The sequence below is a fragment of the Arvicanthis niloticus genome, chromosome 26, assembly GCF_011762505.2.
Source record: "Arvicanthis niloticus isolate mArvNil1 chromosome 26, mArvNil1.pat.X, whole genome shotgun sequence".
Classification (NCBI taxonomy): Eukaryota; Metazoa; Chordata; class Mammalia; order Rodentia; family Muridae; genus Arvicanthis; species Arvicanthis niloticus.
The window spans coordinates 36,681,253-36,693,752 of NC_133434.1; the positions used below are offsets into that span (position 1 = coordinate 36,681,253).

General features: G+C 46.5%; 1 protein-coding gene across 1 annotated transcript in view; it reads right to left on the reverse strand.

Moving 5' to 3' along the window:
- Map2k1 (mitogen-activated protein kinase kinase 1) overlaps nt 1–12,500 on the reverse strand; it is a 66,373-nt gene that overhangs the window by 22,867 nt on the left and 31,006 nt on the right. Inside the window, exons 2-3 of the mRNA XM_076925750.1 lie at nt 7,614–7,824; nt 5,862–6,008 (exon numbers count right to left, since the gene is read on the reverse strand). Coding sequence (XP_076781865.1) covers nt 5,862–6,008; nt 7,614–7,824 — 358 coding nt within the window. The remainder of the gene's footprint in view (nt 1–5,861; nt 6,009–7,613; nt 7,825–12,500) is intronic.

Genomic DNA, 12,500 nt, shown 5'->3' on the forward strand with positions numbered 1-12,500 from the left:
GCTTAATCAGGACAATACCACATCCCAGGAACCCTCCAGTCAGCAGACTCCTACAAAACCCATATCCCAGGAACCCTCCCGTCAGCAGACTCACACCTACAAAACCGATGCACCTCTCAGCTTCCTTCACCAGCAGGAGAAACACAGGAAACTAACAAGCTGCTTCTAATCAGCCCCTCAGTGCCAACGGCTTCCTAGTCAGACAGGACCTTATAAAACAAGGTGACAAAGCTGCTCTGTGAAGCTGGGTTCAAATAGGTAGAACGCTAACCAGGTGGTTCTCATGTTTCTTTCTCCGTTTAGGCAACAAACAAAACGACCTTTCAAATGACCCTAGCAGAGGGCAACCCAGCTAACTAATACATATGACCTTCCCATGGGGTTGGTAAGGAAAGTCTTTCTATTTTACCATGGGTCCATGAAGACATGCAGAACTATCAGACTGGGTTAGAAATGGCCGGCTGTGGCCAGGTTCCCATCTAGAAACTGACACTTGATAGAGAAGGCAACAGTGAAGGAATCTGCTCCTGCTGGTTTAAGATGAGAACATCAGCTGAGAGAGGAAGGGAAGGAGGGAGAGACAGAGAAGAGACAGAGACAGAGCGAGGGCTCTAAGTGCACAGCGAATACTGCCCTAGGGGAGGGGAGGGGAGGGGGAGAGGGGGAGAGGGGGAGAGGGAGGAAAGGGAGGAGAAGGGAGGGGGAGGGGGAGAGGGGGAGGGGGAGGGGAGGGGGAGAGGAGGAGGAAAACTATTAAAAAGCTTAGAGGGAGAACACTGAGCTCACAGATGCCAGGAGCACGGCTAATCAGGATGGCCCAGCCCCTGCAACAGCCCTGCAGCCTCTACTTCTGCTTCACTGTTGCCAAGAACCTGCGATCACTGACTACCACTGCTGACATGGTGCTTATTTTTAGAAGCCAATTATTAACTAAGTCAATGGTACTTTTGTGATGATTTTCTATAGAAGAGACAAATGCTTTATGAAAATAATAGCTCAAAAGCTTTTACTCCTGCCTCAAAACCATCAACTCCAACTCCCTTCTCCCTGGTTGCTCAGCTACCAGTGGAGCAGAAACCCTCCTCTCCTCTCTGCAGACAAGAGCATTCTGTTCTGCTGAGGGAGCATCCTTTTTCCTTGGCTCTCAAAACCCAGACTATTTCTAGGGGAGATGAATCCTGGCTGAGTGATTCAGAAAATGGATAGTGACATGCTGATGACACAAACTGACCTTAAAATGCATCTCAAAAGCTATTTGAGCCGGGCGGTGGTGGCGCACGCCTTTAATCCCAGCACTTGGGAGGCAGAGGCAGGTGGATTTCTGAGTTCGAGGCCAGCCTGGTCTACAGAGTTAGTTCCAGGACAGCCAGGGCTACACAGAGAAACCCTGTCTCGAAAAACCCAAAAAAAAAAAAAAAAAGATATTTGGGCAGCAGATAGGTGGACAACAGTTGATGAAGCAGATATGGTGAGATGCTAGTTGTAGAACTGAGGTGATGGTTACTGTACAGTGTAACATTCCTGCAGCTTTCTATATGCTCGGAATCTAATCACCTGCTAGAATTGCATGCTAATGACCCAGAATGTCAAGCAGACTATGACAGTGGGGACCGATCAAAACCCTTTAGAAGTTGGGATGTGACTACAGAGCAGAGTTCTTCACATGATCCCACCACGGGCAAGTGGCAGGCAGTTTTTGCAGTAAGGGGCTCTAATATAGGAGGGCCTGTCAGAGACCAAGGAAGGATCCTGGGGGTCCAGGGCTGGGCAAGAAGACCTCTTGTGGCTTTTATGGCTGCATGGACGTCCAGCAACAGATACTTGCTAGAGTCCTGTCTAGGCCCTCAAGACGCTCTGAGTTCTTCTCTAGTATAAAACCACTGGTCCAGGACTGGGGGTGTAGCTCAGTGGTACCCAGCATGGGCAAAGCACGGAGTTACAGAGAGAAAAAACCAACAATATAAAGTGAAAGGAGGAAAAGATACTGATCTGTATTAGAGCAACTGAAGGGAAGGCCTTGTTGCTGCTTCCAAGGTTTGGCTCTCTCTCTCCAAGCCCCAGGCCTGACCAAGGCCCGTTAGGCCCATTATCAATCTTTGGGGCCTAACCTTAGCCCCTAAAGCAAGCCTCCAAGAGTGCAGCCCCAAACTCACCCACAGACAGCCTCTTGGCTCCCATGTTAGGGGAGACACTTGGGTGCATGGAACTAGCAGGTAACTAGGACAGAACCTGCAATGCTTCAGCAGAGTGGGCTTGAAATGGCAAAGCTGATACTCAGCGGCTGACGGCTAAACTGAGATCACGTAGAGCACAGCCGCCAGCCTGTGTGGAGCTCTATCATCCCAGTTCTCAGTCACCTACATCACAAGCACTAAAAGTATGATGCTGGACCCATGTTGATTAACTAATGTAAATATGACTGGCTACAAGTGCCCCAAACTATGGAAACGGTGTAAGCTCAGAGAGAGGCCTAGAGAACTCATCCAGTCACTTCTGTTGAGAAACAGAACTGAGTACAGCACCTGCACAGAGAGGGGAGAGTACGGAACCAAAGGGAGCAGACCTGTTTAGACCATGGCACCCACTGACTATATGATTTTGCCAATTATGAACTCTCCTAGGACTTAACTATCACAACCTGCCAGCTGAGGGGCTAACAATCCACCTCATGAGATGGGGTGACATGAATAATCACCTACATAATGTGAACAGGACTTGGCAAATGGTAAGCGTTGAAAGCTAGCTGTTATTGTAACTGGTTATGTCTCCATCCACCTTCTATTACATTAGCAAGACCTAAGTGGACAGAAAGCTATTCTGGCCCTTCCTGCTTCTGGCCTATCAACGCTGACTAAACTTCTCTTCTTCCCTTTCTAGTTGTTGGGCTAGAACTAAGAAAGGGCGTGGGGGTGGGGTGGGGGTACCATCAACAAAGAGTACAGGAAACCCAAAGGCCCAAAGTATCAGGCAGAGTGGCACACACCTGTTATCCCAGTAAGCAATAGGCAGAGGCAGAAAAACATTACAAGTTCAAAGCTAGCCTGGTTCACATAGTAAGTTACAAGCAACCCAAGGCTATACAGAGAGACCCTTAAAGAAGGGAAGGAGGGAGGCAGAGGAGGTGGAAAAGTAGGATAGCCATCCTGCCAGGCTTGGTGGCAGGGCCTTTAATCCCAGCTATCAGAAGGCAGAGCCAGATAGATCTCTGAATTAAAGGCCAGCCTGGTTCACATAACTTCCAAGCCAGTAAGGACTGTGTAATGAGACCGTATCTAAAAAGTCCTAAAGGGCAGGAGCTAAGACCCAAGTAGGAATTTGCACCCCAGGTCAGGGGCTGCAGCCAGCCCAGATTTCCTGTGCTTCCCAAAGACATGGCTGCCTTCTTGGAGTAAAAAGGAACAAGAACCTTCTCTATAACCTTTAGACATGCAGAAGTTGGTTTCAGGATCCAAGTTCTTAATGGCACCAGGACTGATGCCTGCAACAGAATATATGGCCCTTCCTGATGATAAAAACAAATCTTCAAAACGATGTCTGTGTGTTAGGGCTAGGGGGAAGGGTGACCAGCACAGACTCCTTAGGTGGAGGAGGGGTGTTGGGGGCCGACTTTTAGCAGAAAGCGGCTATCAGCTTTGCAGCCATCTTGAGCCATATACCCTGACATGAGACTTGAATTACAATAGCCTACAACAGCTGAGCACACTCTGATAATCTTGGTTTAGATACCTTGAGATTAAAGGTGTGTGAGATTAAAGGTATGTGACTTAAGAGTATGACTTAGAAGTATAGAGATCAGAGTTAGACCTAAGGGCATGATTAAAGGTGTAACTTAGAGGCGTGGCTTAGAATCAGACTATAGAAGACAGAACCAGACATCAGACCAGAGAGAGAGATTCATACACATCAGACATTAGGTAGAATCTGCCCTCGCTCTTGCTGAACCCCGACCTGCAGACTGGAGCAGCAGCTTGGGCCGGGATACAGTGGCCGCCCAAACATGGGTCGGCCCGGGCCTCAACATTTTGCCTGGGCTGAAACATTATTTTGGCGCCCAACGTGGGGCTAGTGTGGACCCCCAACATTATTTTGGCGCCCGAACAGGGACTCAAGCTTAGGCCTCAACATTATTTTGGCGCCCAACGTGGGGCTAATGTGGACCCCCAACATTATTTTGGCGCTCGAACAGGGACTCGAGCTTGGGCTTCAACAGAGGGGGGACCTCCATTCAGACCAGGTACCACTCTGAGAGTCAGTCTAGGTCTAGAGGTCAAAGGAAGTGGGGACAGGAAACATCAGCCACTGTGGCAGGCTGAAAACACTAGAGCCATCAAGTTTGATGACCCCTGACTCTCAACTGCCAGCCTCATGGGAATAAAGCAGGAACTAGCACTTGCAGAATGCATACTCTGAATTGGAGGGCATACTGACAAACTGACATTTGTCATTCTAACCTGCACAGCAACAAAACAGATAGAATCATGGCCACCTTACAAATGAAGAAACTGAGAATCACAGAGATCAGGATCTACTCCAGGTCACAATAAAATAGTGCACTGGCTAGTTTTCTGTCAGGCTGCCACAATCTAGAGTCATTTTAGAAGAAAGAACCTTAATTAAGAAAATACCCTCACCAGACTGGCCTATGGGCAAGCCTATAGTGCATTTTCCTGAATGATGAATGTGGGAGGGACCAGATTATTGTGAGTGATGCCATCTCTTGGCTGGTGGTTTAGGTAATATAAGAAAGCAGGCTGAAGAAGCCATGAAGAGCAAGCCAGCAAGCAGCATTCATCCACAGACTCTGCATCAGCTCCTCCCCAGCTTCTCTCAATAATGGAGTGTGACCTGGGAGTTAAAAGTTGAAATAAATCTTTTCTCCCCAAGTTGCTTTTGGTCATGGTGTTTATCATATTTATCATAGCAACAGAAGTCTAACTAAGACAAATGGTTTTAAGTAAACACAGACTTACTGAGTACCTGCTCTGTGCCAGGATGTCAGAAATATTCTGAACTTTCAAGACAGTGGTGGAGCTGAGATACAGCTTAGGAGTAAAGCATTTACCTACTATGCACAAGGTCCTGCATTCAGTCCCCAGCACACTAAAGGAGCAGATGGGGGTGAGGCGGACGACAGGAACACAACAAAATATCCTTATTTATATTTATGTAAGGAAAAAGATATAAATGAACAACTGACTCCCAAAGTCCCTACGCCATTCTATCAGCTACAAAGCTGGCAATCCTAAGCTTAAAGGCTAGAAAAGCCCAGTCCTTCATCTCTATGCAGTGAAGTCAACCAAGAACAGGCACTGAACTGAACAGGACTTATTAACTGCATGCTAAGTGCAAAGTAAGAGACCAAGTCTCTTTATGTATTAAGTTCCTCACTAGGTGAGATAAACACTGGGCTGTGGGGCTGTGTGACCGCTCAGTGAGTAAAGGCGCGCGCCTCCAAGACTCACAAGCTGAGTTCGACTCCTAGGACCAAATGGTAGAAGGAAAAAAACAACGCACGCACGCACAAACACAAACAATAAAGTATATTATAAACCTTCTGAAGGCAGAGACACAGAGTGTATGTAAACTGAATTACCCAAATTTGAACTACATCAAAATCTTATGGCCATCAAATAGGAGAAAACTAGGAAATATATTCAAGAAAAGCCTACCAAGAATTCCTGGTATCTAGCACCTCTCTTTGAAGAGAAGCAGGGACCTAGAAAGCAGCAGGGCTGTTATCCTGTGAGTATACCAGACTCCAGTCAGGCCTCTGGGTCTCCCAGGTCACCATCCAAACCACCAAGGAGGCCAGAGCCAGCCTGGTCCCAGGCCTGGCCCCTGGCTGACAGATGGCTGCTCACCATGTGCTCCATGCAGATGCTGATCTCGCCGTCACTGTAGAAAGCCCCGTAGAAGCCCACGATGTACGGGGAGTTACACTCGTGCAGCACCTGCAGCTCCCGGATGATCTGGTTGCGGATTGCAGGTTTGATCTCCAGGTGAATTAGCTGAAGGAGAGACGTGAGGGGAAAGCTTTTAAGAAGTGGAGTAAAGAAGAAAGTCTTTCTTCAGTGATTTAGGCTCCTAAAGGTAAGAAGAGAAACAGTTTTTTGGCTTTGCTTTTTAAGGTACTGATGACTAAACACAGAACCTTGCACATGCTATACAAGTACTCTACCACTAAGCTACATTCCAGCTCTCTCATTACTGTTTTAAAAAAGGAACTCACCATATTGCCCAGGTTAGCTCACTTTGTAGCTCAGTCAGGGAATGCACAATCTTACTGCATCGTTCTTTCAAACACTTACTATAGCCATGAACCACTACACTTGGAAAAATAAAAAATTATTTTAATTATTAAAAATTATTATTATTATTACTTTACCTATGTGTGGGTGTGTAAAGCATATGCATGTGTGTGTAAGCACATGTGTGAATATAGGTACTCTCATGAAATGGTGCACATGTGGAGGTCAGATGACAACCTCAGGTGTCTGTTCTCACCTTCTACCTGTTAGAGACAGGGTCTCTTTGTTTTGCTTTTATTTGTTGTTTCATATCTATGTGTATACGTGTATGTCTGAGTAGATGCATATGCACCGTGTGTGTGCAGCGCCCCTAGAACTGTAGTTTTAAGCAGCCATGTAAGTGCTAGAACCAACCTAGATCCTCTGCAAGAGCAGTAACTGCTTTTAACCACTGCTCCGTCTCTCCAGCCCCTGGACTCTGTTTTCCTGTGGCACATGCCAGGCTAGTTGGGCTACAAGTTCCTGTCACACTATGGAAATGCTGGGATCCCAGATACTCATATTACAAATCAAGCTATTACGTAGGATCTGGTGATCTGAACTCGAGTACTCCTATTAGTATAGCATACTTTTACCCACTAAAGCCATCTTCCCAGCCCCAAACAGGCCATTTTTAAAGCCAAATTTGTAGAGATGTGGGAAATGTGGCCTTCTGGACATGGTTCAGTTGAGCTGTGGTGTATAAAGGCATGCAGAACTGAGGTAGAGTGACCCTCATCAACCCAGGGGCTCCTCCTTGACTTCAGGAACCTGACAGGATTGATTTAGTCAAAATGTCAGCTGTTGCCTAATGTGTTTCAATACTGCCCCATGTTCTAACCAGGAGACTAGTGACAGACACATTTAATGTTATTTAATAAGACAATAAGTATTGCACATGACAATTGATGAGTTGGAACAGCTGACAGAAAATAAACAAGAGGTGAGTCCCCCAAATGGATGCTACTGGGAAAGCTAGAAGGAACAGCACAATACAAACATGGGGGGAAGAACGAACCTGGGGAGCTAGAAAACATGGAAGACTGCAGCCTCTCTACACGGGGCAGCTGCGTTATGAGAGACAGTCACTAGTGAACAGGAAAGGGACTGAGTGAAGACTGAAGCCATGAAACTCAGCTTTGGCCTGAGCATCGATCACCAGAACTGGGTGTAAAAAGCAGCTCCTTTTTGCACCTGACAAATGTGTGTATGCGGTGTCCTTCCTCCAGCACAGTAAGCGGAAGGGCCACCATTGTTATTCCCCAGACTAGGGATGCTGACTATCACACTAGCAGAACTTACAGCCATTTACACGAAGAAACTCACCTTTCTAGCCATAACCAGGCCAGACGGCTTGTGGGAGACCTTGAACACCACTCCACCATTGCCAGCCCCCAGTTCACTAATCTTCTCGAAGTCGTCGTCCTTCAGCTCCCCCACCTTCTGCTTCTGCGTCAGGAAGGCCTCCAGGCGCTTGCGCTGCTGCTCATCCAGCTCCAGCTCCTCCAGCTTCTTCTGCAAGGCCTCCAGGCTGGTCCTGCACAACGGAGGACCAGGTCAGCACAGAGCAGCAGGACAGAGAAGCACTATGCCTCAGCCTTCCACTCTGGGACCAAGCCCACAAGGGACCCATGGAAGGTAACAACGGCAAGCAAGAGTTTTACTCGAAAGCGCTCTGCCCATTTCAGTCATCCCTAGGGCCTCACCATCAACCCTGCTTTATTTCACACAATGCAGCTTCCTCATTTGAGAAATGAGGGCCCTGGATTTCTCTCAATATATTACAGGTCTACAGGAAGAACCAAGGGGTGTAGTGAGGGGAAAACAAGCCACCTAAGAGATGGCTCTGACGTTACTGCTCTTCTAGAGAACATGGGAGCTCCCAGCGCCCACGCCAGGCTGCTTACAGCCCCCTGTGACTCTAGCTCCGAAGGATCCAATGCGTTTGGACCTGTCCTCATGTGTACACACTCAAACTCAGATACACAGAAGCACACATGATTTTAAACACGTCACTGGAGACAGGTGTATAATCTCAGCACTCAGGAAGCCTAAGCAGGATGTAAGCTTTAGGCAAGCTTAGGATACATAACAAGGCCCTACCTCAAAAACACAACAACAAATTCTAATTAATTTTATTCAATACACAAAATAAAATTCACTAAACCTTCTCAACTGTAACCAAACCCACTTTTAATTGGAACACAGCAGTGGAAACCTTCTGTTCTAGTATACAGTCTAGGAAGCAGGACAATCAACAAAGTTAGATCACGATCCATAAAAGATACACTTAAATTTTTTACTCTTGCATAGTACATGTCTACATTCCTTTACTCATTCTTCATGTGTGTGTGTCTGTATGAGTACAGATGTCTATGGAGGAGGTCAGAAGACAACCTCAGCTGTCAGTTCTCACCTTCTACCTTGTTTAAGGCAGAGCTACTTTTTAGCTGCACAGGACAGACTAGCTGGCCCACAAGCTTCCAGAGATCCTCCTGCTTCCCCTCCCCACCCCACTGCAGAAGCCCTGGGACTACAGACATGTACTAATAAATCCAGCTTTATGTGGGTTCTTGGGGACCCAAGCTAATTCCTCAGGTTTATGTGGTAAACAATGTTCCCCACTGAGCCATTTACTCTCCCCCAACCCATTCTTTAATGCAAAGTAAGGCCCTCAGAGTAAGAATCCATTTCTGGATCTTTTTAAAACAAACAAACACAGGGTCTCTCTTTGTTGTCTTGGCTATCCTGGAATTTGCTATGTAGACCAGGATAGCCATGAACTCAAGAGAGCCACCTGCTTCTGCCTCCAGAGAGCTGAGATTAAAGGAGCTCTTGTATGAACCAGAGCACCGACTATCGTATATGATTTCAAGTCCTAATTCCGTGAGATAAAATGAAAATGTAGACACATGTCCCATCTACAAATCAAAACTCCCTCACCCCCAGTTTTACTGCTCCTCTAATTGACAGCAACATGGACTTACCAAGTATTTCATCATCTTTCACCTAGTCTTTAAAGAAAGACAAATAAGAAAGTACTTCGTTTGCAGCTGCATTTCATCTGATTTACATTAGTTATCTGATGTAAACATCTGAGCTACCAAGCCAAAAACTGCAAAAACGGGCTTGGGAACCAGCTATCTCACAGAGATCAAGTGAGCACGGCAGGAAGCAGTCACCAGCTGAACACAGGGCAAGCCACGGACATAGGTGTTTCACAGAGCGCTCAAGAAGGCTCGATGAAGCCTGTTGTTAGTCTCGTGAATTGGTAAAGAGAGCATCCACTGTGTTTCATCTGACTTCACTCGCCAGTCTAAACAAGTGACAAGACAGGATGTGTCATACATCAGAGTGCTGGTGTCCCCAGATATGCCAGCCAAGGTAGAAACACAATCTATTCTTCTTTGGCAACCTCTCCAAAGGCTAAGAAGAAAGAAACAGCGACCTCACAGTTCCAGCACACAGGCTGGTCCAACACAGGGCAGGAGAAGCCACAAGATGATGTCACTGGCATGCCTCACTGAGTAACTCTGGAGAAAGGATGGTGCAATGGTCTAAACTGTGCACACCCTTCCATAGTCACACACAATATGCATGGAACAAGCCTTTCCAAAGGGAATTAAGATTAAAGGAGGTCATAAGGGTTGAATACTAGTCAAGGAGGCTTAGTGGCCATCTTGCTCCCAGTACACACAGCAAAAGACCACACAAGCACACAGAGAAGGCAGCTGTTGTCGAACCAAGAAAGGCCTGTCTCAGATTGTACTGTGTTGACATGCTAATCTTGAACACCCAAGCCTCAACAAGTATGATAAAATATATTTCTACTTAAACCACCCAAAAGCCTTTTGTTAAGGTAGATCGGGAGCCTGAGGCAGCTGGTCAATATTCTCATTCTGCTAAAACATTTAGTTAAGTTTCACGGTGCTCTCGCCCCTCAGTTATGAGACCCTGAGATGTAAGACCTCGTAACAGGTTAGGGATGCACATGCCCTCCTCTGGTTTCTTCCCTCTCAAGTCTCTTCACGAAACGATCCATAGCCACATTTAGAAACGCATGTCAAATACAGACAGACAGACACCTTTCCCCAAACAGGTGACATTACAGCTGCCTGGAAGTCTTAGGGAGACATATAAACTCAGAATCCAAAAGCTGCTGTGAAGAACAGATGAGGACTAAGCTGTGGCTCAGCTAGCAGTCCTTTCCTAACACACCAGGCACAAGTTTGATCACCACACAAATCTGGCAGGATAGAAGATACTATAATCCAGTATGAGGCAGGAGAATCCTGAGATTCAGGCCAGACTGGACTTCATATAAGACCTTATCTTACAGAACAGAAATCCCCAACACACACACACACACACACACACACACACACACACACACACACAATTTGCATGAAAATTCCATCTTTCAAAGGGGGCAACTTTGTCTCAGATACAAGTGCACAACAACCTCTCTGCTCTTCTTCAAGAGAAGAGGAGAAACTCTGCCTATTAGTTCACGAGGTAAAAACTTGCTCCCCAAGGTGAGAAAGAGGATGCTGACTCATCACTTGCCTAGCTCCACGGAAAAAACTACAGCTGTGATGACAGACGCCTATAATCCTAGCACTCAGAAGACACAGGCAGAAGGATTGTCACAAGTCTCAGGCTAGCTTGGGCTACACAATCAGAAAAGGAAGAGAGCCAGAGAAATGACTCCTCGAGTAAAAGCACTTGGTACACAAGATGGGGGCTGGAGTTCTAATCCTAGAATGAACTTAAAAGGGAGGAGATGGTGGGCTGTAATGGTACACACCTTTAATCCCAGCACTCAGGAAGCAGAAGCAGGTGGCTCTCTGAGTTCGAGACCAGCCTTGTCCACAGAGTGAATTCCACTAGGGGAAGAGAGAAGATGGAGGGAGCAAAGTAGTTACAAGTTAATTTAGCATTTTCCAGAAGAAACAAGGTCCATGGGTTCCTTCCTTCCTTCCTTCTCTCCTTTCTTACTTCCATGCCCACGGTCTAATCCCTTCCTCACCACCTAAGGAAATGACTGCTGCTTTGTGCTTTCCAAAGTCCTAGTCCTGCTAGACCCGCAGGATGGGTTGTGTGCTGTGATGGTCAGGTCAGACACACTGGAGGTCCCTGGGGGTGGAGAAGTGAGTAAGTGTTGTTACTAAATGACCCACTAACTTGATTAACTCTGGACTCTGGACAAACCAGAGTCCTTACCTATCCTTGCCAGGTCTCAGATTTCTCCTCTATACATTGTAATAATTTCAAGCTTACCTTCACCAAGGCAGAGTCAAATAGCAAGCTCATGAGAAGTCCTGAAATGCTAACCCACTTCTAAATAATGGTAAGGCAATCAATGCAGGAGCGTGGGAGCAGGAGGAAAACCAAGACAGCAACAGCAAGACCCGTGTCTTGCCTTCCCTTTAAGAATTCTTAAAGTGCTGGGCAATGCTGGCACACGCCTTTAAGCCCAGAACTTGGGAGGCAGAGGCAGGCGGATTTCTGAGTTCGAGGCCAGCCTGGTCTACAGAGTGAGTTCCAGGACAGCCAGGGCTATACAGAGAAACCCTGTCTCGAAAAAACCAAAAAAAAAAAAAAAAAAAAAAACCACACACCCACACACCTTTAAAAAAAACAAAAGAATTTTTAAAGCACTTTCAACATTTTAAAGTCTTTCCAGAGAATGAAAGGCAAACCAGTAGATCTGAGGTGGATCCTGGCAGCAACTTGGCTTCTACTGCTCACTGGAAAGAAACCAATCAATAAGGTGTTGTTATTCAGAGTCACTTCATCTTACACAGGGAAGCCAGCCAGAAGCCTTGTTTTTCCCTCTCAAGGTGAAATGTTTCAAGCAAAGGAAATGAGAAGAGAAGTCCTCACTGTTGACCCATACCACAAATCCACAAAGCTCAGAGGACAAGAACCTGCCTCCTTTGGAACCATTATTTTAACTAAAATCAGCAAAAATGACACTGGAAATTAAAAAACAAAACTAGAGCTCCAACAGTCAGTCAGTCTCGGTTGGTCTCTCGGTCTCTCGGTCTCTCTCTCCGTGTCTCTCTCTCTCTCTCTCTCTCTCTCTCTCTCTCTCTCTCACACACACACACACACACACACACAGAGAGAGAGAGAGAGAGAGAGAGAGAGAGAGAGAGAGAGAGACCTCCTTCTCTCCAGAGACCAGCTGTGATCCACCCAAACTCCCCG